At 55.8% G+C, this 23717-nt stretch overlaps 1 protein-coding gene across 9 annotated transcripts; it reads left to right on the top strand.

The window, feature by feature from the left end:
• Positions 1-204: 204 nt before the first annotated feature.
• APBB1 (amyloid beta precursor protein binding family B member 1) lies at positions 205-23717 on the top strand. 9 transcript variants are annotated; one of them, XM_030831221.3, is made up of 14 exons: positions 205-354; positions 7947-8675; positions 14458-14636; positions 14731-14787; positions 14871-14956; positions 15071-15134; positions 15572-15721; positions 16085-16212; positions 16614-16728; positions 16877-16961; positions 17236-17319; positions 22617-22732; positions 22876-23052; positions 23146-23717. In XM_030831221.3, exons 2-14 carry the CDS (start codon positions 7961-7963, stop codon positions 23311-23313), a joined length of 2124 nt encoding a protein of 707 aa, XP_030687081.2. In that variant the 5' UTR covers positions 205-354; positions 7947-7960; the 3' UTR covers positions 23314-23717. The 9 variants fall into 9 exon arrangements, with proteins under 9 accessions (XP_030687081.2, XP_030687080.2, XP_030687078.2 ...); XM_030831220.2 differs by having other exon boundaries at positions 249-404; XM_030831218.2 differs by lacking the exon at positions 205-354 and adding an exon at positions 666-809.

Below are 23717 nucleotides of genomic sequence, written 5' to 3' on the forward strand. Positions count from 1 at the left end.
AAGAAACATCTGGGTTCCAGTTTGTCTCCCCCACTTACCTGTGACTGCAGGCAAGTCGTTTTACCTTTCTGAACCTCAGCATCTGCCTCTGAAAACTGAGGATGATCATAGTGGCGACTTCACAGGGCTGATGTGAGGACGAATGCATATAACGGGTTTAACACAGAGCCTGGCACCGTGTAAGCGGCCACTAAATAAGAGCTATTATTATCACCAACGCTGTGCCCTCATCGCTTCTCCACCAGGACGTCACGGAGTGTTGCCGCAAGAGCAGAGCAGGCTGCCTCCTCGGAGCCCCTCCCCGCGCGGCCGCGGCCCTGGCACTGCCACAGCCGCTCCCGCTCCAACCCCTCGGTGAGTCGCCCCGCCGGGGTGCGGGGCCGGGGCCCTGTGGGCCGCACAGGGTGAGTCCAAGGCCTCGTGGTGGAGGGCGGTGCCGGGCTGGGCGGGGGTCGGCGGAGGCTGGGGCAGCGCTCTGGAACCCTGGGACCCGGGCTCAGGGATGGCGGCCGGCGAGGGGCTTTGGGCCGCTGGACTCATCGAGGCCCGAGGGTCCCGCAGGGAGGGGCCCTCCGCTCGGCTGCCACCAGTGACGCCGCCGAGGGGCTCCAGCTCCCCGGCCCGCGTCCGGCCCAAGATGGCGCCCCTCCCCCACCCGCTGCCCCGCGCGCGCCTCCGCTGCTCCGGGCGCGGCCCCGCGGCCCGCGCGCTCCTGGGCGGGGGATGTTGTGATGGAGAAGCCGCCGCGGAGCCCGAGCCCTGCAGCCTGAGCCACCTCCGCCACCTGGGCCTGGGGCCTCCCCGCGCAGGTAGGAGCTGCCCCTGCCGGGACCCAGCCCGGGCGGTCGGATCCCGGCCTCCAGTGGCCGGCGGACCCCGCAGCCCGAGCTCCGCGGCGGCCCGCGTACCCCCGCCAGGCCCCATCCCCGCGCGCGGCCCTCCCACCGCGTATTCCGACTACCCTCCTGTTCTCCGCCTTACAAGGTCGGACTCTACTTCGGTCCTCACACCGTCCCCTCCCCGACCTTTACCTCCTGCCTCTCCGGGATGAATAGGGAGCGAGAACAGGGGAAGGGAAGCGAGGGGCGGTGGGGGGATGGGGGATGGGGACTAGGGGATGGGGGAGGGGAGGTCAAGGACTGGGAAGAGGACGTGTGGTGAGGTAAGCTCAGAGGCTGCACGGATTCCTGCAGGGTCCCAGGCCTGGCATCTGTCAAGCCGCATTCTGTTGCCCTCGGCGACCGAGGGGTGTGCCCTGGGGCCGCTGTGGCCCCCCTCGGCCAGGAGGCCTAGCACTGGCAGGAGCACCCATTAGGAGCAGTTTTCCCGCTGCCAATTCAGAGGATATTTCGAACCTATTGAATCTGCCTGTGCGTTTCTTGCTTTCCCAGTACCTCAGAGGCCCAGCTCTCTCCACTCTTTAAAGCCAGAACCTCGTCTACACTTGATGTCTTTATTTCCTCACGTCCCATTAATTCACTTCACTCCGTCTTCTGTCTCTGGCACCCGCGGAAACTGCTCAAGCCAAGGTCACTGGAGATGTCCATGTGGCCAACTCCAATGGACACTTTCCTATTATCCGCCTTCCATTTTCTAGTATTAGTGGTGTGTGTCAGCTCTCCTTGAAACGTTTTCCTGGTTTCTGTCCTGCAGCATTGTCTGCTCCTCAATCTCATCTGCTACCTCCTTCCCCTCTCTTTAGATGCTGGTGAGGCTCTTGGTTCTTTCCTGGGCCATCTTCGCTCATTCTGCACTTTCTCCTCGGGTCCTTTATTCACTCTCAAAGCTTCAAATTTCATATATATGCACACACACATATATATATATGCGCGCACACACACACACACACACACACACACACACACACACATATATGATTCTCGGATTTATACATCTTGCCCAGATCTCTTTCCTGAACTCCAGACGCAATATCCAACTGGCCTCATGACATCCCCTTGGAAATCCAACAGGAGTTTCCAGACTTACTGATCCCAAGCTGTATTATCTTTCCTATGTTCCCTCTCTACCCCTTCTTTCAAATCTGCTCCTCCTTCAACTCTCAGAAATGGATACTTTCCAATCAGCTACCCAAGCTGGAATCCTAGGCCACATTCTAGATTACTGTCTCTCTCTCTCACTCTGTACATCTTATGTCACCAAGTTCTGTTACGTCCACTACCTAAGTATTTTACAAATCCATTCATTTCACTGCATCTTACCCACTGCTGCCAAACTTAATCTAGGCCACACACCCCCTTTTTTCCTTGATTGCTCTGATAACATACCCTCTTGCCTACCTCCTCTTAATACTCTAACGTAGTGTTTTCCTTAAAAAAAAAACAAAACTATCTGATCATTTATTCATTCAACAAGTATGCTTTGAGCGCCTAATATATACCAGGTACTGTCAGGCACTGAATATATAATTACGAGCAAAATAGGCTGTGTCCTTGTCCCCATGGAGCTGACAGTCTAAGGGGAAAATCAGATAAGAATAAAATTACGAATGTAATAAATACCATGAAGGGAAAGGTGAATGGTGCCTTGAGAACACACAAGAGCACCACCTAAACTGGACTAGGAGGTAGGGAGAGAGGGTCAAGGAAGGCGTCTCTGAGAACATGACATTTGACCTAAGAGGCAAAGGAATTAGACTGAGAGGGTAGGGGAAGGAGGGTCCAGGCAGAAGGGGAATCATGTGCAGACACCTGATGGAAAGAGAGAGCATGATGTCTTCGAGGAATCAAAAGCAGGCCAGTGATGCTGGACAGCAGAGTGCCAAAGCTGGAGAGGAAGGCTGAGCCGGACAATCGAGGGCATGTTAAGAATTTTGATCTTAAAGTCTTTGTCCTTGGTGTGGACTCTTGACGGTAGTGGATGCAGAGAGTCGATCAAGTCCAAAAATTTTTCTTGGATAGAAAATCGTCAGTACCTGGGGATGGATTGAATGTGGGGAGTGAGGGAGAAGGTGGTGTCAAGAATGATATTGCTGGGCTTCCCTGGTGGCGCAGTGGTGGAGAGTCCGCCTGCCGATGCAGGGGACACGGGTTCGTGCCCCGGTCCAGGAAGATCCCACGTGCCGCGGAGCGGCTGGGCCCGTGAGCCATGGCCGCTGGGCCTGCGCGTCCGGAGCCTGTGCTCCGCAATGGGAGAGGCCACAGCAGTGAGAGGCCCGCGTACTGCAAAAAAAAAAAAAAAAAAGAATGGTATTGCTACTTCTGGTTTATAGAACAGAGCTGGTGGTCATGTCATTCCATGAGCCAGGATCCTGAAAGGACCAGTTAAGATGTGGGAGAGAGAAACATGAGTGGATATGTTGGTTTGAGAGGCCTTTGAGACATCCGAGTGGAGATGTTGAGTAGCAAGTTGAATGTGTGTGTCTAGAGCTCAGATGAGAGGTCTGAAATGAAGGTGTACTTTTGGAAAGCATCAATTTGTAGGGGGCACCTGAAGCTACGGGCATGAATGAATACCTGTGTCGAATATCGGGTGAGAAAGAGAAAAGGGCATAAGAACAAGCTGTGAGAAACTCCAGTGAGTAACGGCTGGCAGAGGATGAAGAGCCAGCAAAGGAGTGTAAGAAACCACCAGGCAGTAACTAGAGAGTAGGAAGAAAACCAGGAGATGTAGTGTGTGGAAGCCATGGATGAAAGCTGCATGAGAGGCCCATGGTGTCAGATGCTGCTGAGAGTACAACCAGGATGAGGACTCCAAGGGTCTGTTGGATTAAATGACACAGGGGTCATGTTGACCTTGGTAGGAGCTGTTACTGAAGCATGTTGAGAGTGGAAGCAGGACTGGGAATAGTTGAAGAGTGAGACCCAGGTGAGGACACGGCAGCCATGAGTGAAGACAGCTCTTTCAAGAAGTTTGCGGATGTGGGGGAGAAAAGAGAGTAGCAAGTGGCGCTGGAAGAATGTCAGGTCAAGAAAGACTCTGTGTTTAAGTCGGGAGATGGTGGATCCCGCTGAGGAGTGGTTGATTAGGTAGAAGAAAAACATGGATTAACAGTGGCATACAATTCCTGGAAAGGCATGAAAGGAAGGATTTAAGTGACAGGTGAAGCAACTGGTTTTAGGAAAAAGGAGGTAAAAGGATAGGTGCTGAGTTTGTAGGTTGGAGGATGTTCTCTGGCTGATAGCTGCCATTTCCTCCGTGAACTGGGAGTGCGTTGGGGGTCATCCTCTGAGAGGGAGGGATGGTGAAGGGGGTGGTCCAAGGAGAGTCGTGTTCTTGTCTCAGGCAGGTCTTCGCCAATGTCTCGGTCAAAGTAAGCCTCGGGCTCCTATAGTGCCCTGTTCTTTCCCCATCAAAATAGTCAATCACTTATTCAACAAATAGGGAGTGCTTCGAGTGCCAGGTACTGCCGTTACACTGCATTGTAACGAGGTGTTCAGTGACTGTTTCCCTGCTAGACTGTGAGCTCCTTCGGGGAACAGTCATTTCTTTATTATTCATCACTCTCCCCCCATGCCCAGCACAGTGCCTGGCATATAGTAAGTGGTCAGGTTAGAAGACCATTGACCTTGAGCAGGCCTCGCCTGGCTCCCCGTGTGGTCTCCTATCAGCCCCTTCAGGCTTAGTGGCCACTCTTTTAGCTCCTCCCCTGAGGGCTCCGCCCAGCTCCCTGCCTTGAGCCAGAATCCATTTGTCTCGTTCCATCCTTTGAGAGGCTCCAGGTATGGGTAGCACCAGTGAGAGGGGAGAGGTTAGGTGGTGCCCCTTCTTGAAGGTATTGGGCAGCTGGTCATCCTTTGACCTTAAAGAGTGAGGTGAAGGAGACCGCACTGCTTTGGGCTAGGCGCTCAGGCTTTAGCACTCTTCACACAGCAGAGCTTCCCCCTTCCCTCCCCCAGTGCTTTCTGCCCCCATGACTGCCCTGCAGTCACCCTGGTTCTTCACTGTCCCAGCCTCACGGGGCACGTGCCCTTCCCAGACCACACTTCCAGATGCTAAGGAGGTTGGTCCTGGCCTGAACACTGAGAAACCTGGCTCCGTACACTGCTGCTTCAGAGAAGGGCCTGGCACCCCTGTGATGCCCTGAGTGTGGCAGAGTCATGGGGTCTTCCATCTCCTGAAACTCATGGAGATGCCACTCAAAGGAAAAGCCTTTGAGCTAGGGTATCGGCTTAAGCTAGCTCCCTCCCTCCCTTTTTTCCTAGATCTCAGGCCTCACCTGTCCAGGACCCCATCCTACTTCCTGCTCAGGGACCCTTCATCATTCTCCAGCACCCTCCCTGACACTCCCATCCCCAGCCCATGAGGCCACACAAGCCTGTCTCAGTGTCTATCCCCAATTAGTTCTGAGCTTCCTAGTTCCTGTTCCTCTCACCCCTCCATCCTGACCAGGGGCCCACTCTGTGCAGACGCACAGCACACTCTCTTTGCTAATGGGTGCGAAGTTGAATGAGACAGGGTCTCAGATGTTCGGACAGAATGCAGTACTGGGTATGGTGAGCCAGGGAGGGAATGGGCACGTGAGGATGGGGATAGGGGACTGGACAGAAAAGACTTACTGCTTAGGAGCTTTGACCGCTGAGCCAAGTAGTGAAACATAAGCAGAGGTCCTCACACGGGGAGACGGGATTCCAAGCCGAGGGATCAGTGTAGACAAAGAGCCAGGGCCGTGTGAGTGTGACATGTTCTAGAATCCACCATACTTCCTGTGGCTGGAGTGTCAGGTGGGAAGGAGGCAGGACGGGGAGGAGGCCCGAGAGGTCATAGGCATTGGCTCAAGGAGGCTCTTGGTGATCTGCTAACGAGTACAGACATTATCCTAAAGGCAGTCCTGAGCCATCTGACTTTTTGAGCTGGAGAGTGACACAATCTGGTTTCCATTTCTGGAAGATTACTGTGGTTCTGGGCAGAGACAGGGCCGTCTGTCTTTCTCATTTATGCCGGTGGCCACGAGCTTTCTCATTGCCGAGGTGGAGCCATACTGAGCAGACCAGCAGGTGGTTACACGTGAGGCAGACATGTGGACAGGGACCTTCTCACATTTATTTCACACATGTGTGCATAGCATTGTGCTAGGGTCTGAGGGGCTAGGAGTGATGGAAAGGCGAGCTACGGCCCCTGCCCCAGGACCCGGCACTGCACCCGAGAGACGGCAGAGCTTTGCGGGGCAGCCTAAACACCTCCGGGCTGTCAGTGCTCGGGGTTGAGAGCTGTGCTGTGGAGACAGAGAACACTGGGGCCATGGGTTCAAGGAGAGAAAGAACCCAGGGCACACAGGCAGGTGGAGAGCGCTCAGGTAAGAAACTGAGGAGAAAGGACTGTGCAGCGGGAGTCTGAGGGGAAGGTGTGCCTGGGAGGCGGTCCGTAGGGGAGAGTTGCATGTTGCGGGGAGGTCAGGTAGGAAGAGACCTCTGAGTGAGGGTATCAGGGAGGGGAGGATAGTGTCTAAGAGGGTCAGGCGGAGACACAGTCGGATAACGGTTGGTCAGGGAGAATAAACTGTGAGGGGGTGGCCAGGGAGGGTCCAGGGAGTGAGCACATTATAGCGGGGTCAGGGAAGGAGAGAAGCCTAGCAGTGGAAGGTCAGGGAGATGGGGAGGGTGGAATGGGGCTTTGAGGGTGAGATCAGTCGTTAGGGTGATGGGCTTGGCTGATCGGAGGAGAAGGTGATCCACGAAGCGCTTCTGAGGATGCAGGAGGGGGTCCGAGGGGATAGGACTGGTGGACTTTCACTGTGGGACAGGAGACCTCACCTGAAGGGCAGGTGGAGTTTGGTTGGGGCATCGTGAGCAATGGTTGAGACACAGTAACACGACCGGAGTATGTTTTCTGAAACTGGCAGAGGAGATGCAAAATGGGGCCTGGGGCAGATGGGAGGGCAGATTCCTACACTGATTCAACAAATATTTATTGAGTTCTTGCTCTGTGTCAGCACTGTGCTAAGCCCTAGGCATACTACATTGAAAAAAAAAAAAACAAGAAAGACAAAATCCTCACCACCGTGGAACTGAAATTAGAGTCATGAGCAGACAATCATTGAACGAAGTAAATAATAAATTAGCTTGTCAGATGGTGTTGGGTGCTGGGGGGAGTTTGGGGATTGCTGGGAGGGGCCCCGGTGGCCTGCAGATTTACAAAGGGTATCCGGGGAAGGCCTCACTGAAAAGGTGACATTTGGGCAAAGACCTGAAGGGCTGGAGGGTCCAGATCAAAGACTCCTGCAGTGACCCAGGCATGGGGCATCATAGGGGCTGGCAGAGGAATTGGTACCCGAGGTGCGATACTTTATCGAAACAGTCACCAAAATGTTGCTTCAACTGGTCAAAGGAACCACGAGTTGGAGCTGAAGGCCCTTCCTTTATGACCTGCCTTCCTAGGACCTTGCCCTTGAGGGCTTGGTCTATGCTCATTCTCTCTTGTCCTCATGGTCTCTAGGATGGGGTGGGCTCGGGGGCTGATTGGACCCAGCGATTTATGACGATAGGAACAGAGCGTGGGGAGCTCACAGTGGTGGGGCTGTGCATAGCGGTGTGGCAGGAGGAAGGGGGCAGGCAGTGTCCAGTGTCCAGAACACACGAGCCAGTCCCTCACCATCTGTGCCCCTGGCACAGCAAGCCCCAGTTGGATGAGCTGGGGGTGGGGACGCACAGAGAGCCATTGTGTGGAGTCTCTGCAGTTGGGAGTGAGGGCAAAGCAGGGGCTGGCTGTGCTATCCCAGCAAGCTCAGCGCTGGGGATTTGGGGATGGGGTGGACTGTGGGCCTGGGCCTGGTCAGTGGGGGTGGGGTTTGAGCCGGTGGTGGTGGTGATGGCGGACAGAAGTTGAGCCCAGTTATTCTCCTGGGAAAATAGCTCAGCGGACACAGCGGTGTGTGCTGGTCTGCTGAGAGCAGGGAGATGAGGAGGTGCAGGGCACAGGCCTGGGACAGAAGCAGGGGTGCTGCTATCCTGACCTGGAGGCTCAACATGGTCTCCCCTCCCCGCCTGCAGGATCTGCCAAGGCCATGTCTGTTCCATCATCCCTGAGCCAGTCGGCCATTAATGCCAACAGCCACGGAGGCCCCGCGCTGAGCCTGCCCCTGCCCCTGCACGCTGCCCACAACCAGCTGCTCAACGCCAAGCTGCAGGCCACGGCCGTGGGACCCAAGGACCTGCGCAGCGCCATGGGGGAGGGGGGGGGACCCGAGCCGGGCCCTGCCAATGCCAAGTGGCTAAAGGAGGGCCAGAACCAGCTCCGGCGGGCCGCCACAGCCCACCGTGACCAGAATCGCAACGTGACCTTGACCCTGGCTGAGGAAGCCAGCCAGGAGCCCGAGATGGCACCCTTGGGCCCCAAAGGCCTGATGCACCTGTACTCTGAGCTGGAGCTCTCCGCCCATAATGCGGCCAACAGAGGGCTCCGAGGACCCGGCCTGATCATCGGCACCCGAGAGCAGGGCCCAGAGGAGGGAGAGGAGAAGGCAGCAGGGGAGGCCGAGGAGGATGACGAGGACGAGGAGGAAGACGAGGACGACTTGTCTTCTCCCCCAGGGCTGCCGGCGCCCCTGGGGAGTGCGGAGGTGCCCCCCGGGCCCCAGGCCCTCGCAGACGGCCCCCGAGAGCATAGCAAGAGTGCCAGCCTTCTGTTTGGCATGCGGAACAGCGCAGCCAGTGACGAGGACTCGAGCTGGGCCACCTTATCCCAGGGCAGCCCCTCCTATGGCTCCCCGGAGGACACAGGTACCTTGTGGAGCTTGCTGTGGGGAATGTGGGAGGGCGAGAGGGCGGGGGGGGGGGTCCCTCCATACAGAGGGCCAGCCTGGGCGTGAGTCACAGAGCCTGTATCCTCAGTCCTCAGCAGGCCACGCCCAGGTTTTCCTGAAGGACATGGCCCCTACGTTCAGAGAGTGCTTGAACAAGCACTAGACCCATCCATCCCACACTCCCGGTGGATGGTGGCCTAGGTCTGTGTATGAGGCACTTACCAGGTACTGGCACTGTGCTCAGCATTGTCGTGTGGAATCCTATTTTTTTATGCCCATACTACAGGTGACAAAATAGAGGCCTGGAGAGGTTTAGTCCTTTCCCAGGGTCACAGACAGTCTGAGATCACAGTAGAACTGAGATCTAAACCAAGTCCAAGTGCAGACCCGAGCTCTTGGCCCTACGCTGTCACCGATGCCTACAGCACGATGAGCCCAGGTGCACTCCGGGCTGTTATTTAGAGGCAGCTCCTCCCCACCGAGGTCTATTTGGAAAAGAATGGGGTATTGTGTGCAGAGCACCACACTGGACGTTGCAAGAGTACCGTTTAGTCAGGAATAAGATATTGACTAAAAGTTAGGAAGCAAAGGAAGAATAAACATATGCTTTGTTGGGGTGGGGGGGATAGATATTAGGACTCCCAGGATTGACCATTAAATGTGTCCCATTTAAATAAGTTGAGTCTCTGCATTTGCTAGTGTCACATAGAGATGCAGACAGCTGAGGAGCAAGGGGCAGAGATAATGGGCTGCGGCCACAAGCCTGGGCTGGATGTTAGTGTCAGGAAAGACTCCTCCCACACCAGGCAGCAGGCACCTTACCCAGACCCCAAACTGGGGGACCTTTGCAGGGAGCATGCAGTTCAGATGAGCCAAGGGCAGCGTGTCATCCCCTTTCAAAGAACTTACTATGGACATTTTCAGACATATACAAAAATAATAGAATAACGAGCCTGATTTACCCATGACCCAGTTTCAACAATTAGCAACACGTGGCTAACCTTGCTGCATCTATACCCGCACCTACTCCTGGGCCCCAGCCTAAGTTATTTTGAAGCAAATACGTCCGTAAATGTTTACTCATGCTTTTTTTTTTGTCTGCACCGTGCGGCATGCGAGATCTTAGTTCCCCAACCAGGGATCGAACCCATGCCCCCTGCAGTGGAAGCTCGGAGTCTTAACCACAGGACCACCAGGGAAGTCCCCACTCATTCATGCCTTTCTGAAAGATAAAACTCTTGAAAAAAAATCCACAATATCAATATCATGCCTACGGAAATTTAGCAATAATTCCTTAATATCATCAAATATCCAGTCAATGTTTACATTGCCCAGTTGTCTGATAAACGTTCTCCCCACTCTTTAAAAAGTTTTGATTCATTGCATCAATATCCAAATAGGAACAGACGTTTTTTCTTTTTTTTTTTTTTGGCGGTATGCGGTCCCCTCACTTTTGTGGCCCCTCCCGTTGCGGAGCACAGGCTCCGGATGCGCAGGCTCAGCGGCCATGGCTCACGGGCCCAGCCGCTCCACGGCATGTGGGATCTTCCCGGACCGGGGCACAAACCCGCGCCCCCTGCATCGGCAGGCGGACTCTCAACCACTGCGCCACCAGGGAAGCCCAGGAAGAGACCTTTTGATAGTCAATATGTCAAGATTTCTTTTGATCTATACATTATTCCTCCATCTCTCTATTTTTGCTCGGTGTTTTGTTGTTGTTGTTTTAATTGAAGCCACTGTGTTGTTTGCCCTGGGCTTTCCGTGGTCTGGATTTGCAGACCCTCCCTGTGTGGTGTTGAACATGTTCCTCTTTCCCTGGATTTCCTGTAAATTGACAGTGAATTCTAGAGCCTTGATCAGATTCAGATTTGAGGGGTTCTTTGTTTTTGTAAGAACACTTCACAGGTGGTATTGAGTAATTCTACCAAAGACAAAGTCTGATTGCCTGTCTTTAGGGGGATGTTAGCGGCAGTCAGTGGTCCTCGCCTGGGTCCCTTTTGCAGGGAACAGCTACTACTCCATTCCAGCTGGTTTTTATAGGGTTAGGTGGGGGGAAATGTAGTCTCAATGGAGCCAGTTCATGTAACTTTTCAAGGGAAACTGAAAACTAGATATTGATGTGAAACATCCCAATTTCTAAATGTTAGCAACCAAGTCTGTTTTTTAAAAAAGCACCATGCAGGCCAAACAAAATCTATCTGAGGTTTACATCAGACTGCAGGTTGCTTATTTGCAACCTCTGCCTTAGGGGATGTGAATCTGGGGCCAGATAATGGAGAGCCTGGCTGCTCTGGGGCCCCTGAATGGTCACTGTAGTGGCCGCTCCTATGAGCTTTCTGCGAGTGGGAGGACAGAACTGCTGAAGAGCTGGGAAGGGTATGCTGGGTGTGGGCAGTGACCTCAGCAAGCGAGCTGGTGTGGCGAGAGGATGGGCAAGGATCGAGCTCTGCTGGAGAAGGGGCTGCTAGCGGAAGGGGCTGCGCCACTGCCTCTTTTGTAACTGTGTTGCTATGACCAGGAAGGCCACAGAGGAGGTCTGGGCTCCTGTAGGAATGTGGTAGAATTGAGCAAACATTATTTTCTCCTTCCCACCCTAGGATCTCCACCAAGTTGTTGATTGCATGCATACGTATATGAATGAACGAATGATGACCAAATGATGAATGTTGAATCAATGAACTTTCCTACCTGTGTTGGGTTCATACTGGGAACCCACTGTGTTGGGTTCATACTCATTGCTAGGCCTTGTCCTAAATGCTAAGAATATATACTGCAGGGGTCAGATGTTCCTGCCCTCAATGGCACTCACAGTCTAGGGTGGAGACAGAAGTAAACAGGTTGTTTGGGCCCTGGGGTGGGGGACGTGCAGGAGGGACATCCCGCACCCTGCCTGTGTGCGTGGTTGGGGAGAGGGGGTGGGTCAGTTTTGAGAAGCGACCTTTACATTGATGCTGGAAGGAGGAGTGGCTGGTGCCAGGTCAAGATTGAGGGGAGGGAGGCTGGGCTCAGGGAGGATAAGGGGCGTGTCCCAGGCAGGGAGAGAGAGACCAGAGGTATGGAGGGTGGTCAGAGGTAAGGCTGAGAGGCAGGCGATTAGGGGCTCATAACAGCAAACAAACCTTGTAGAGGAATTTGGGTTTTATCCTGAGGGCAAGGAGAAAACAATTAGAGGATTCAACTGGAGAGAAGGTTAGCATTTTGGAACAATCATTTGGGATGTAGCCTGCAGCTCAGACTGGAGGAGACTAAACAGGGAGAGGGAGACCCTTCGTGAGGCTGCTGCACTGACCCAGGTAGAAGATACTAGTCTGGACTACGGGCGTGCGTGGGGGTGGGGAAAGGAGAGCGTTCCTGACTCCTGAGCAAATGACTGCATCTGGCTTAGCCTGGGAGGCATGCGTGGGTGAATGAATGATACACGAACCTCTGAGTGCGTGAAGGAGCGCCGGAATGAATTGGTGCAGGAGTGAAAGTGTACATTCCTGAATAAATGCGTGCTTGTGGAAGCAAAGGCCGGGGTGGGGCTGTGCTTGGAGGGAGACGTGCCAGGCTCCAGAAGGGCCTCCCAGATGGTCGGGGCGAGAGCGGCCCCTCCAGGACAGATCGGAAGGATGAAGCTCTTTGAAGCAGGAAGGTGCAGGCTGACAGGGATGGCAGATGGATTGGTGTGTGTGACTCAGTCAGAAGATGGTGAACTGGTCCGCAGATTCAAGGGGCCTGTGGCCCTTCAGGAAGAAAGGTGTGGGTCTGCGGAGCGCGGCTGCCCTGCGCGTGGGGCTCCTGGAAGGTTTGGCGGGAGAGCCCTGAAGGCGATGGAGGGTCTCTGGGGAAAAGCGGGCATTCTAATTCCCTAGGGCCTGAGGGGAGGGGAGGGTGGGGGGAAAGAGGCAGTAATGGGTACCTAGAGGCTGGATGGGCAAGAAGAGCCCCTCCTCCGTGGGCCCACCTCATTTGGAAGCTGAGGGCAGTGAGGCACCTCGCTCCAATGACTCTCACATCAGGTATGCAGCCCCCTTGGTGTAACCACGCCCACTCCCAGCCCTCCGTGCCTGTTTGCCCAGCAGCCTGGGTCTGGGGACTGCCTGTCCCTCAGTGCTGCCTCTTGGACCAGTCAGGATTCCTGGTTTCCCTGGTAACGGGAAGCACGTCAGCAGTCTGGGCGCTCCCAGCCGGTCCTGGTGCTGCGGTTGCCGAGGAGACGCTGCAGCCTAGCTGGGCCCTGGCAGGTGAGGGGGGTTGGTGCTGGGAAGCCCCAAGCCCAGCCTCAAGCTTGCCGGGGCCCAGCCCCTGAAGCCCACTCTCCGCTCGAACTGCTGGGCAGGTTCTGGGCAGGGGAGGGATCCCCGGGAGCCTTGAAGCCACACCCTGTTTGTACTGAGAGCTCTAGGCTTTGCAGGGCCCCAGGTAGCTGGGGGATTCCTGAAGGCCTGAGCCTCCTGGTGTCCCTAAGACTGGGCTTGACTGTGGCACCGAGGTGACCGCTTTGGGGTGGGATGGAGATTCAGGACTGGGGGGAGGGGACGCAGGATTAGAAAGAAGAGATGTGAGCAGGGAAGGCTGGGGTCTCATGAGCCCTACCCCACATCCCCACCCCAGTGGGGTCCCCTTACCTGGTGGTCCTGGCCCCTCCCTAGTGAGCTCCAGGCGGGGGAGGATCTTGCCTGGCAGGCGCTCTGCCCTGGTGAGAAGGGGGCGGGATGAGCTTTTCTCTGCAGCCCAGCACCAGGCTGTGAGCCCAGCTGGCTGGGCTGGAGGGGCTGTGAGGAGGGAGGGTGGAGGCAGGAGGGGCTGGGAACAAGCGCCATGTTCTCCCAGGACTTCTTCCTGGCCATCGTCCTGCAGGACAGTAGCCCAGGTGAGGGGCAGCACGGGCCCCGGGCGTGATGTGGGGCGGGGCTGGCAGGGAGCACAGAAGTGGTGGAGGCCTGAGCTGGGCTGCAGGGCCGGAGTGGCGTGGCTCTGCCGGGGGAGGAGGGGCTATGTCACAGGTGCGTGGTGTGTGTGCATGTGCATGGAATGTTCGCCTGCACTCGTGTGTGGCAAGGGTTAGGTTGTGGGTGTCTACGGAATCTGCACACATGTGGCAGAGGCTGACATATGTTGTGTGTCTGAATGTGTATTCAGTGTCTGTGTGGTACCCACACATGTTTTGGGGGTCATTGTGGGTGTGGTCTCTGCACACACATGTGGCAGGGGCTGGACTGTATCGCTGTGTGTGCGCGCTCCTCTGTGTATGGTGGCCGCATCAGTGGATGGCTGGAGTTTGTGTGTGTGTGTCTGCCCCTGCACGTGCGCGTGCACCCGTATGCGATACCTGCTGTCTGCGGGTATCTCCTGTGTGTGTACACCCTTGGGTTTGTGGTGGCTGCACAGGTATGTGGTAGGGCTTGTATATGTTGTATGTCTGTGTGCACCCGTGTGTGCAGGAGCCGCTAAGTGTGTGCACCTGGGATCCGGATATGTCTGACAGGAGGTCATTTGGGGTCACTCAACCTCCTTCCCTTCTCTCTGCCTCCCTCCTTCCCTCTGTTTGGCCATGTTAGCCAGGAGCAGAGCCCAGGAGGAGACCTGAGTCACGTCTCACGCTGGGGGCCCCCCATGCTGTGACTCCAGACTTCAAGCTCTAGGAGGATGAGGAACCTTGTGCTGGAGCCCTTCCCCTGCCCTTCCTCCACCATGGGGTCTTGGGAGGGGACTGGGCATAGCACCCATGATTTGCTGGTTGGGTGGGCAGACCCTCACCAAGACCCCCCACCTAGCAGATTCCTTTTGGAACCCGAACGCCTTCGAGACGGATTCCGACCTGCCAGCTGGATGGATGAGGGTCCAGGACACCTCAGGGACCTACTACTGGCACATCCCAACAGGGACCACGCAGTGGGAGCCCCCGGGCCAGGCCTCCCCATCACAGGGGAGCAGCCCCCGCGAGGAGTCCCAGGTGAGGCTCGCGGGCCTGATGGTTTTGACCGGGGGGGAGGGTGGCGCTGCTGTTGCTAGATGAGCCACCCACCCCTGGCTCCCACCCCTCCTAGCTCACCTGGACCGGCTTCACGCATGGAGAAGGCTTCGAGGATGGAGAATTTTGGAAGGTGAGTGAGGGGACCTCCTTCACAATGGAGGAGCTGGAGAAGGGGCATCATTTTGGTCCTGATTCCTCTCTCCCCTTCCCAAGGATGAGCCCAGTGAGGAGGCCCCGATGGATTTGGGACTGAAGGACCCTGAGGAGGGGACGTTGCCTTTCCCAGCTCAGAGCCTCAGGTAAGTGGGAAGGCATGACACAGTGGGCTGACAGTGGGATGGGTCTGTCTGGAAGGGACCGTGGGACAGCTCCCCGTCTGGGGGCCTGTACCAAGTGTTACCACCTGCCTCCAGCCCAGAGCCGTTGCCCCAAGAGGAGGAGAAGCTGCCCCCACGGAATGCCAACCCAGGGATCAAGGTTTGTTCAAGACCAATGCCCGTTCCCACGTTGGGCCCCCCTGTGTACAGGAATGCCCCTTGGGTCATGTTCTGCGGGCCTCTGTGGTCTCAGTACAGCTTGCCAGGTCCTGAGCTCTTGAAGTCTCAGCAGAGACCCCTGTGTCTGAGTGGGAGGCATTTCAGTTTTTAACTCAACCAGTCCTGTGGCCTGGCAGGGGGCCGTTCCAGGCTTGGCTCAGACGCTTCCTCGACTGGCAGGGGTCTCCTCTGAGACCAGCACCCCTCCTGCAACTATATCCTGTTTGTAGAGCCTCTTAGTCTTATATCCTCCCACCCACTGTGTTCTGAGTCAGGAACTCCTCTGGTCTCAGCAAACCTCCTTGCGTCCTGGGCTGGGGGCTCTTCCGATTTTAGCTCAGAGCCTCTATCTCCCGCCCCCTGTTTTGTGTCTGGCAGTGTTTCGCCGTGCGCTCCCTTGGCTGGGTGGAGATGACGGAGGAGGAGCTGGCCCCTGGCCGCAGCAGTGTGGCAGTCAACAATTGCATCCGTCAGCTCTCCTACCACAAAAACAATCTGCACGACCCCATGTCTGGGGGCTGGGGGGAGGTGAGGGCCTGAGCTGGCAGGGTGGCCGGGCAACGGAGAAGTGAAGGGAACTGTGAGGGCTGGGAGAGCCCAGCTGCCGCCCCAAGGGCTGGGGAGGGAGGTGCACACCCGCCAGGTGACAGCCTGTGAGGTGGACGTGTGACTCCACGTTGGGACCTTGGGAGACGCGATGGGGATGATAAAAGGAGTCTCGTTAGAGGTGACAGGTGGGACCTTTACTAGAGGGAGGCTGCAGGGTGGCTGGTCCGACACCAAAGCAAGGGCCCTCGAGCTGGGGCTCACCCTCCCTCAAGCTGGAAGTGGCAAAGCTCAGCCACCTTCCCAGCTGGGGCACCGCTGAGCGTCCGCTTCCTGGGCCTGCAGGGAAAGGATCTGCTGCTACAGCTGGAGGATGAGACACTAAAGCTGGTGGAGCCGCACAGTCAGGCCCTGCTGCACGCCCAGCCCATCGTCAGCATTCGCGTGTGGGGCGTCGGGCGGGACAGCGGAAGGTGGGAGCAGGGCCAGGGGTCCTGGGGGGGCGGGCAGTCAGAGTGGGGCCCTCCTCCCTAACTCTGCTCTTTGCCTCTCTTGTGCTGCCGGACCCAGAGAGAGGTACTATGCCTACTTTGCCTTGACCGTTCCTCTTCCCACACCTAGACCAGATGCCATGAAGCACCCAAGTTCCCCTATTCTGCCCTGCCCCTTCCTGCCCGCTGTGCTCGCCCGTCCTCCTTGACCTCGGCATGCTTGCCTGTCTATCCTCCGGCCAGGAGGCAGCGCCCGCAGCACCCCATCCCGAGGGCAGAAGCCCTGGAGGAGCTGCGATGGATGGGGAGGGCGTGGGTGGGGCGGAATGAGGCCCGGCACTGGAGGGCACTGGGAGACGCTGAGGTGCCCCTCCCCCCAACAGGGACTTTGCCTACGTGGCTCGCGATAAGCTGACCCAGATGCTCAAGTGCCACGTGTTTCGCTGTGAGGCACCTGCCAAGAACATCGCCACCAGCCTGCATGAGATCTGCTCTAAGGCACGGCCCCCTCCGCACCCTGGGCCAGCTGCCACCTTTGCTCTACAAGGATGTGGGTGGGGTCACTGAGGCGGGGTGGGGGGCTCCAGGGCCGTGAAGCCTAACACACCCTCCCTCGCTCTTCCCCTCCCCCTTTCCCCTTCTGCAGATCATGGCCGAACGGCGCAACGCCCGCTGCTTGGTAAATGGACTCTCTCTGGACCACTCTAAACTTGTGGATGTCCCTTTCCAAGGTCAGTGTCACAACCCTACCAGGTCTGCCTCAGCTTTGTGGGCAAGGGTGGGGTGACCCAAGAAGAGGCACGAGCTACTGGACAGAGTGATAGAAAAATGGAGGCTCAATTCTTTGGGTCAAATAAGTGGAGGGACTTTGGTTAAAGGGAGGCAGGGGGAGGGGGTGGAGGTAGGGCCTTGGCCGGGTGAATGTCCAGCTTATACCCTGGTGGTGGGGACTGGCAGTGAGCAAGGTCTGCCGCTATGATTGATCCTCTCCTTTCTTCCCCGCAGTGGAATTCCCAGCGCCTAAGAATGAGTTGGTACAAAAGTTCCAAGTCTATTACCTGGGGAACGTGCCTGTTGCTAAGCCTGTTGGTATGTGTGTCCCTTTTCACGCAGGGACCACCTCCTTGATCCCCAAACTCTGCTCCCACCCTCTGCCTCCCAGTGCCCCTTCTACCAGACCTTCCTCATGCTGATGTCTCCCTGCCCTTCAAAATGCATCCCACCTCCTGTACTTCTGTCCCAGCTGCACTCCGTACCCTGCCTTCACTCACTGTGAACCAGTGAACCGGGCATATAGGGAGACCCACTCCTGAATCCCACAGAAAAGCTTTGGTTAGGCTGGGAGGCGGGTCTTCGATGACTGGAAACACTGGAGCAGCCGGGGGCTGGGTTGGGTATGGGCTGTGAGCATCTAGAGAGGAAGCAGTGAGCATATCTGTCAACATGCTTTATTGCTTGTAAAGTACTCCCTTATGTGTCACTTAATCCTTGAGGATCCTGTGAGGTTGGGATTATGATGATACCCATCTTATAGATAAACCGAGGCTAGAGACTGTTAGGTCCACTCACGTTTCTAGTGCTTTTACGGTACCTGTTATTCACTTGTTCATTCACTTAGCAAATACCTATGAAGCCTACCATGTACCAGGTCCTGGGAGAACAATGGCCACAGCCCTGCTTTCATGGAGGTTACAGGAGATTACAGTAGAAAAAAAGAGGAATAAATCAAATAATCACATAAATAAATGTCAAATTACAAGTTGAGTCATTCGCTGAAAGAAAGTAGCAAGATGCTATGAAACTGTGTAACAGAGGAGCCTCATTTAGGCTAGGGAGTCCTAAAAGACTTGAGAAAGTGACATTTGAACTGAGATTTAAAAAATGAGTAGGATCTAATGTGGCCAGGTGGCATGGAGACAGGAGTAAAGTGGGAAGGATCGCTCCAGGCAGAGTGGACGGTGTGAGGACCCATCACGGGAGGCACCTTGGTACTTCAAAGGCATTGAGAGAAGGCCAGCCGTGCCAGATGAGGCTGGGATCTCGGCGGCAGTCAGGCCCTGCGAGACCTTGTAGGCCACGTTAGTGATTTGTTCTTCGTCCTAGGAGCGGCAGGGAGTTATAAGAGGATTTCTCTGGAGCGCGCTAGGCATAATCATTTGAGTTTTGTACCGCTCACCTTGGCTATACCAGTGGAGAAGGCTGCTCAGCAGGGGGAGGGGGACGTGGGGAACCCAGGAGGACCTTGCAGTAGTTGTGGCCAGTAATGAGAACATCTTGGACTGTGCTGGGGCTGAAGAGGAGTGTGTGGATTCAAGAGACGATTAGACAGTTAAAGTCAGCAGAGGCCTTGGTGATTGTTTGGATGCGGCGTGAGGGGCAGAGGCACTAAGACTGACCCCTGGCTTTCGGAGCTAACCGGATAGTGGTGCAATTCTCTAAAGGTAGGAAGCACTGGAAGAGGCCAGTTTGGGTTTGGAGGTTTGAGTTCAGTTTTCAGGCATCCTGAGTCTGATGTGCCTTCAGGAAGGTGAGTGGCAAACTCACATTGGCATCTGGATTCACGGAGGAGGGGTCTGGGCTGGAGATACAAGTGTGGGCACCACTGGGTTAGAGAGGTAATCAAAGCCACGAGTGTGAAGAAGATCGAGCCCGGAAAGTGGGCAGCCACTGCGAGAAGGCAAACGAGCCTGGGCCTGGCGGTGAGCCCCTCCAACATTTAATGGACAGTGGAGGAGCGAGGTCAGAGGGGAAAAAAAGAGACGGCTTGAAGAAATGCTTGGGTGTCGTGTCAAAAGACACTTAGGAAGAACTCGACAGTGTTGGGTGAATGGATAAACAAACACACAGATGAAAGAATGCCTCAGATAACGTAGCCCAGGAGATGGCAGACCAAGGACTCTAACCCTGGTCATCTTCATTTCTCTGCTCTTCCTCTCAAACCATCCTGACTAGTGACCAGCACCTTCCATTCAGTGAGGGAACCTTCTTAGAGAGGGTGGGGATTTAGCTGGGGCTTGAAGGAAGGCCTGGATTAGCAGAGAGGAGTGGATTGGATTCCGTGGCACTGCCACCGCAGGCGAGAAAGTCCTGCTGGGGGAGCAGGAAGGAGGTGTGGCTGAGCCCTTCACCTTTGTGCTAGTTTCCTCCTCTCCCTCACCCCCAACTTCATGCCTCTTGCAGTTACGACCCTACTCCCCTGTCCCCCTGCCACTCACATAAGTTCTCACCACGTTAAAGCAACTGTCTGTAGCCCTCGCCGGCCCCTCTGCCGTCCGTCAGCTCAGTGGGTCTGCTCTGCGGAAGCCACAGCTTTCACACAGTAGTCCCTAAACTCACTTCATGCTTTATTTTTGTTTTTTTTATAAATTTATTTATTTTTAAAAATTTATTTTTGGCTGCATTGGGTCTTCGTTGCTGCGCGCAGGGTTTCTCTAGCTGCGGAGAGCGGGGTCTCCTCTTCGTTGTGGAGCACGGGCTCTAGGCACGCGGGCTTCAGTAGTTGGGGTGCGTGGGCTCAGTGGTTGTGGCTCGCAGGCTGTAGAGCGCAGGCTCAGTAGCTGTGGCGCACGGGCTTAGTTGCTCCACAGCATGTGGGATCTTCCCGGACCAGGGATCGAACTGTGTCCCCTGCATGGGTGGGCAGATTCTTAACCACTGTGCCACCAGGGAAGCCCCACTTCATGCTTTATTTGTGCTCCCTTTTTAACCTCCATGAGTTTAACATTGGTCCCTCCTGAAGCTGCAGTATTCACTCATTAATCATTCGTTCATCAACGAATGACTATTGAGTGCCTGATTTGTGCCAGGCACTACTCTAGGTTCTTGGTGTTAATGAGCAAAACTGACCAAGATTCCTGCCTTCAAGTAGCTGCCATTCTATTCAGGATAGATAAAATAAGTAAATTATATAGGATGTTAGAAGGCTACAACTGAGATGGAAAAAAAGTAAGGACATTGGGCTTCCCTGGTGGCACGGTGGTTGAGAGTCCGCCTGCCGATGCAGGGGACATGGGTTCGTGCCCCGGTCCGGGAAGATCCCACATGCCGCGGAGCGGCTGGGCCCGTGAGCCATGGCCGCTGAGCCTGTGCGTCCGGAGCCTGTGCTCCGCAACGGGAGAGGCCACAGCAGTGAGAGGCCCGCGTACCGCAAAAAAAAATCAAAACCAAAACAACAAAAAAATAAGGATATAAGGGGGATTGGGAGCTTGGGGCTGGGTCAGGGTGTAGGTTTCAGTCCTGAGCTGTTACCAAATAGACTTTTTCCGGGCCACCTAGTTCCACTGCTTTCCCCGCCTGCATGCTTCTCCGCATCCTGGGGCCAGGTGCCACCTCCGCAGCTCCATCTGCTTATTAAGCAGTTTGATGTATGGTCTACACGCATGATCTTTGAGCTTTTCCATTGACTGGCATCAATGTCATTCACATCTGAGCCCTCTGCAGGCTGCCCTGGCCCTCCCACTCCTGCCTGTGTTGTCACCCTCCTGTGGCTTCTGGGTTGCTTGGTTATACCGGTTTGGGTGCATTTGCCCATGTTGCCTCGCTGGTGACTTGCTCAAGCATCTGGAATTCCTTCAGTAGATAATCCCTGTGCTAGGACTGGGGACACAGACATGAATGAAACTTGGTTTCTGTCCTTGAGGTGGCCACAGCCCAGTGTGGAGAAAGGGTTCCCAGCAGTTACAAGATATGCTGAGAGTTGTCCCAGCAACACCCTCTCTGCCCTACAGCAGGGAAGGCCTCCCAGGTGGGCCCTGGGGGAACTCTGAGGCGTGAGAATTGGGAGTTTCGCAGACAGTCAAGAGGGGAAGGGCCCTCTAGACAGGCTTTCCCCTCAGTTACAGTGTGTCCTTCAAGGGCATCCTCTTCTCTTACTTTGTGTTCCCCATCTGCCTCGCTGGGCATTCGCCAAGATTAGATGTTAATAATGCTACATAAATCGTTTGAAGCCCACGGAGCAGTAAAATATGAAGCTTGACAGATCGGATGAGGCCAGTTTTTGGAGTCCCTCATGCTTAGGAGAGGAGCTTGGCTTTGATGCAGCCAGAGGTAAGGCTAGCAAGGCCAAGAGGGAGGACTTTCGAGGAAGATCTGTTTTCTGCCCTCAAAGGGTCCATGTGTTCTGCTCCTGGTGGGAGCCCAGAGGCACTGAAAGGGGCACGAGGGCCCAAGAGCAGACCACAGAGGTGTGTGCTTTTGCGTTGGCATCGTTCACCCTAAGTTCTTCACTGCGATGGTACCCAGATGCCACAGCCAGCTCACGAGCAGTGCAGGGAACAGAACCCCTGCCCCACCATGCCAGTGTGCTCCTGCCTTGGTTCTCTGCTGAGTACAAGCAAAAGTGGGGCGCACGGGTGGAAATGTTTAGCAGCAGTTATAAGTAGAGGAGGTATTGTTACAAGGGAAAGTTGATTGATCTAAAGGCCAGGAACCTTGCGTTCCTTGGCTTTTGAGCAAGTCATAGAAATTACTGAGTACAAGTAAGATTTTTTTTTTTTTTTTTGCGGTACGCGGGTCTCTCACTGCTGGGGCCTCTCCCGTTGCGGAGCACAGGCTCCGGACGCGCAGGCTCAGTGGCCATGGCTCACGGGCCCAGCCGCTCCGCGGCATGTGGGATCTTCCCGGACCGGGGCACGAACCCGTGTCCCCTGCATCGGCAGGCGGACTCTCAACCACTGCGCCACCAGGGAAGCCCACAACTAAGATTTTGACAGCACTCTCGTTCCGAAACTAGGACTATAGGCAAGGGGCAGGGGAGAGGCCTGGTTAAGAACCCAGGCCCTGGAATCAGACTGCTTACCTTCAGATCCCCATTTCTTAGTGTGACCTAAGGTTTATTACCTGATTTCTATCAGCTTCAGTTTCCTTATCTATAAAATGGAGATAAAGGGATCTTTTGTGAGATTGTAGATGACATAGTGCACTGTAATGACTTAGCACTGGTATGACACAAGAGTAAACATTCCTCAAATGGAAATCTTTAAAACAAAAATGAAGGTTGGGTCTTGAGGACTGGATAGGACTGGCCTATAGGGGCTGATTTGGAAGGGATTGTGGTGTGAAGCGCTGGAATGTCTGAATGTGGAGAGCAGGGTATGGAGAGGACAGCTTTGGGGGGTCAGTCTGCCTAGGAGGCTGGAGAAGGAGAGTCAGTGAAGCAAACCAAGCTTAGGATTCAAGGTGGAAGAGGCTAGAAAAGTGCCAGTCACTGAAGCCAAGCAGGAGAGTACCAAGGAAGGGATACAGCAGCAGCCGGGGCTGTAGGCTAGTGAAGTGGGGATGGAACAAAGGCCCTGGGCTGGACTGGGCAGAGCTGGAAAGTCTAGCGTACAGCGGGGGTATCCTCTCTCCACCTCCGGCAGTGCCATGTTCATATCCTTACCTTTCAGGGGTAGATGTGATAAATGGGGCCCTGGAATCGGTCCTGTCCTCCAGTAGCCGTGAGCAGTGGACCCCAAGTCACGTCAGCGTGGCCCCTGCCACCCTCACCATCTTGCACCAGCAGGTAAAGACCTGGGTGGAGAAGGTATGGAGGGGCCTTGCCAGGGAGGGGAGACCGGGAATGAGGGGAAGGGCCGTCAGTAAGATGGACGCACCCAGTATAAGAGGGCCGGGCTATTCCTTTCCAACTGGCTCCCCTCCCCGCAGACGGAGGCAGTGCTGGGGGAGTGCCGAGTGCGCTTCCTGTCCTTCCTGGCCGTGGGCAGAGATGTCCACACGTTTGCATTCATCATGGCTGCCGGCCCAGCCTCCTTCTGCTGCCACATGTTCTGGTGCGAGCCCAATGCTGCCAGCCTCTCAGAGGCCGTGCAGGCTGCGTGCATGGTAAGCGGGTAGGGTGGTGGAGCGGTGGCCCCCGGCCCACACGGGGCAGGCTGGAGCGTGACCGCCCCCCCCCCCGCCCCCGCCTCTCTGCAGCTCCGCTACCAGAAGTGTCTGGATGCCCGCTCCCAGGCCTCCACCTCCTGCCTCCCGGCACCCCCAGCTGAGTCTGTTGCGCGGCGTGTAGGGTGGACCGTCCGCAGGGGCGTTCAGTCGCTGTGGGGCTCCCTTAAGCCCAAACGGCTGGGGGCGCACACGCCCTGAAGCCCTCTGCTCCCTCCACCTGCTTGCATTGGGCCCCAGGGAACTCAAGGGCACGGGGCAGGGAGGGGCCCTACAGGTTATTCTTAGACTTCAGGGCCCCCCCCCCAGAGCTGCCCCTCCCCAGTAGCTGGGGTTCCCTGCCTAGGGGCTGGGAGGGAGATCTAATCCTGCAAGGAAGTGACAATACTGGGTGGATGAGAAGAGGAGCAAGAAGCGAGACCAGCCCCAGGCTCTCCACCGCCACGTTTCCACTGGAGCGGGAGGAACTGGTCTAGGCCAGGCCCCATCTTCGCAGGGTCCTGCAGGGGCAGAAGGAGGGGACCGGTCCCGGCATGGGTCCCCTCCCTTTTGCTCCATGGGCACCTCTGCTGTACTGATATCACTAATAAAGTCTGCCCTGCTGA

This window comes from Globicephala melas, chromosome 8 (genome assembly GCF_963455315.2).
Source record: "Globicephala melas chromosome 8, mGloMel1.2, whole genome shotgun sequence".
Classification (NCBI taxonomy): Eukaryota; Metazoa; Chordata; class Mammalia; order Artiodactyla; family Delphinidae; genus Globicephala; species Globicephala melas.

Bases quoted from the DNA above. Each gene is read 5' to 3' on its own strand.
- APBB1 (XM_030831221.3), top strand. From the start codon at position 7,961: ATGTCTGTTCCATCATCCCTGAGCCAGTCGGCCATTAATGCCAACAGC. The intron at 16,729-16,876 runs GCACGGCCCCCT...CCCCTTCTGCAG, and splicing joins TGCATGAGATCTGCTCTAAG to ATCATGGCCGAACGGCGCAA. The intron at 16,962-17,235 runs GTCAGTGTCACA...TCTTCCCCGCAG, and splicing joins TGTGGATGTCCCTTTCCAAG to TGGAATTCCCAGCGCCTAAG.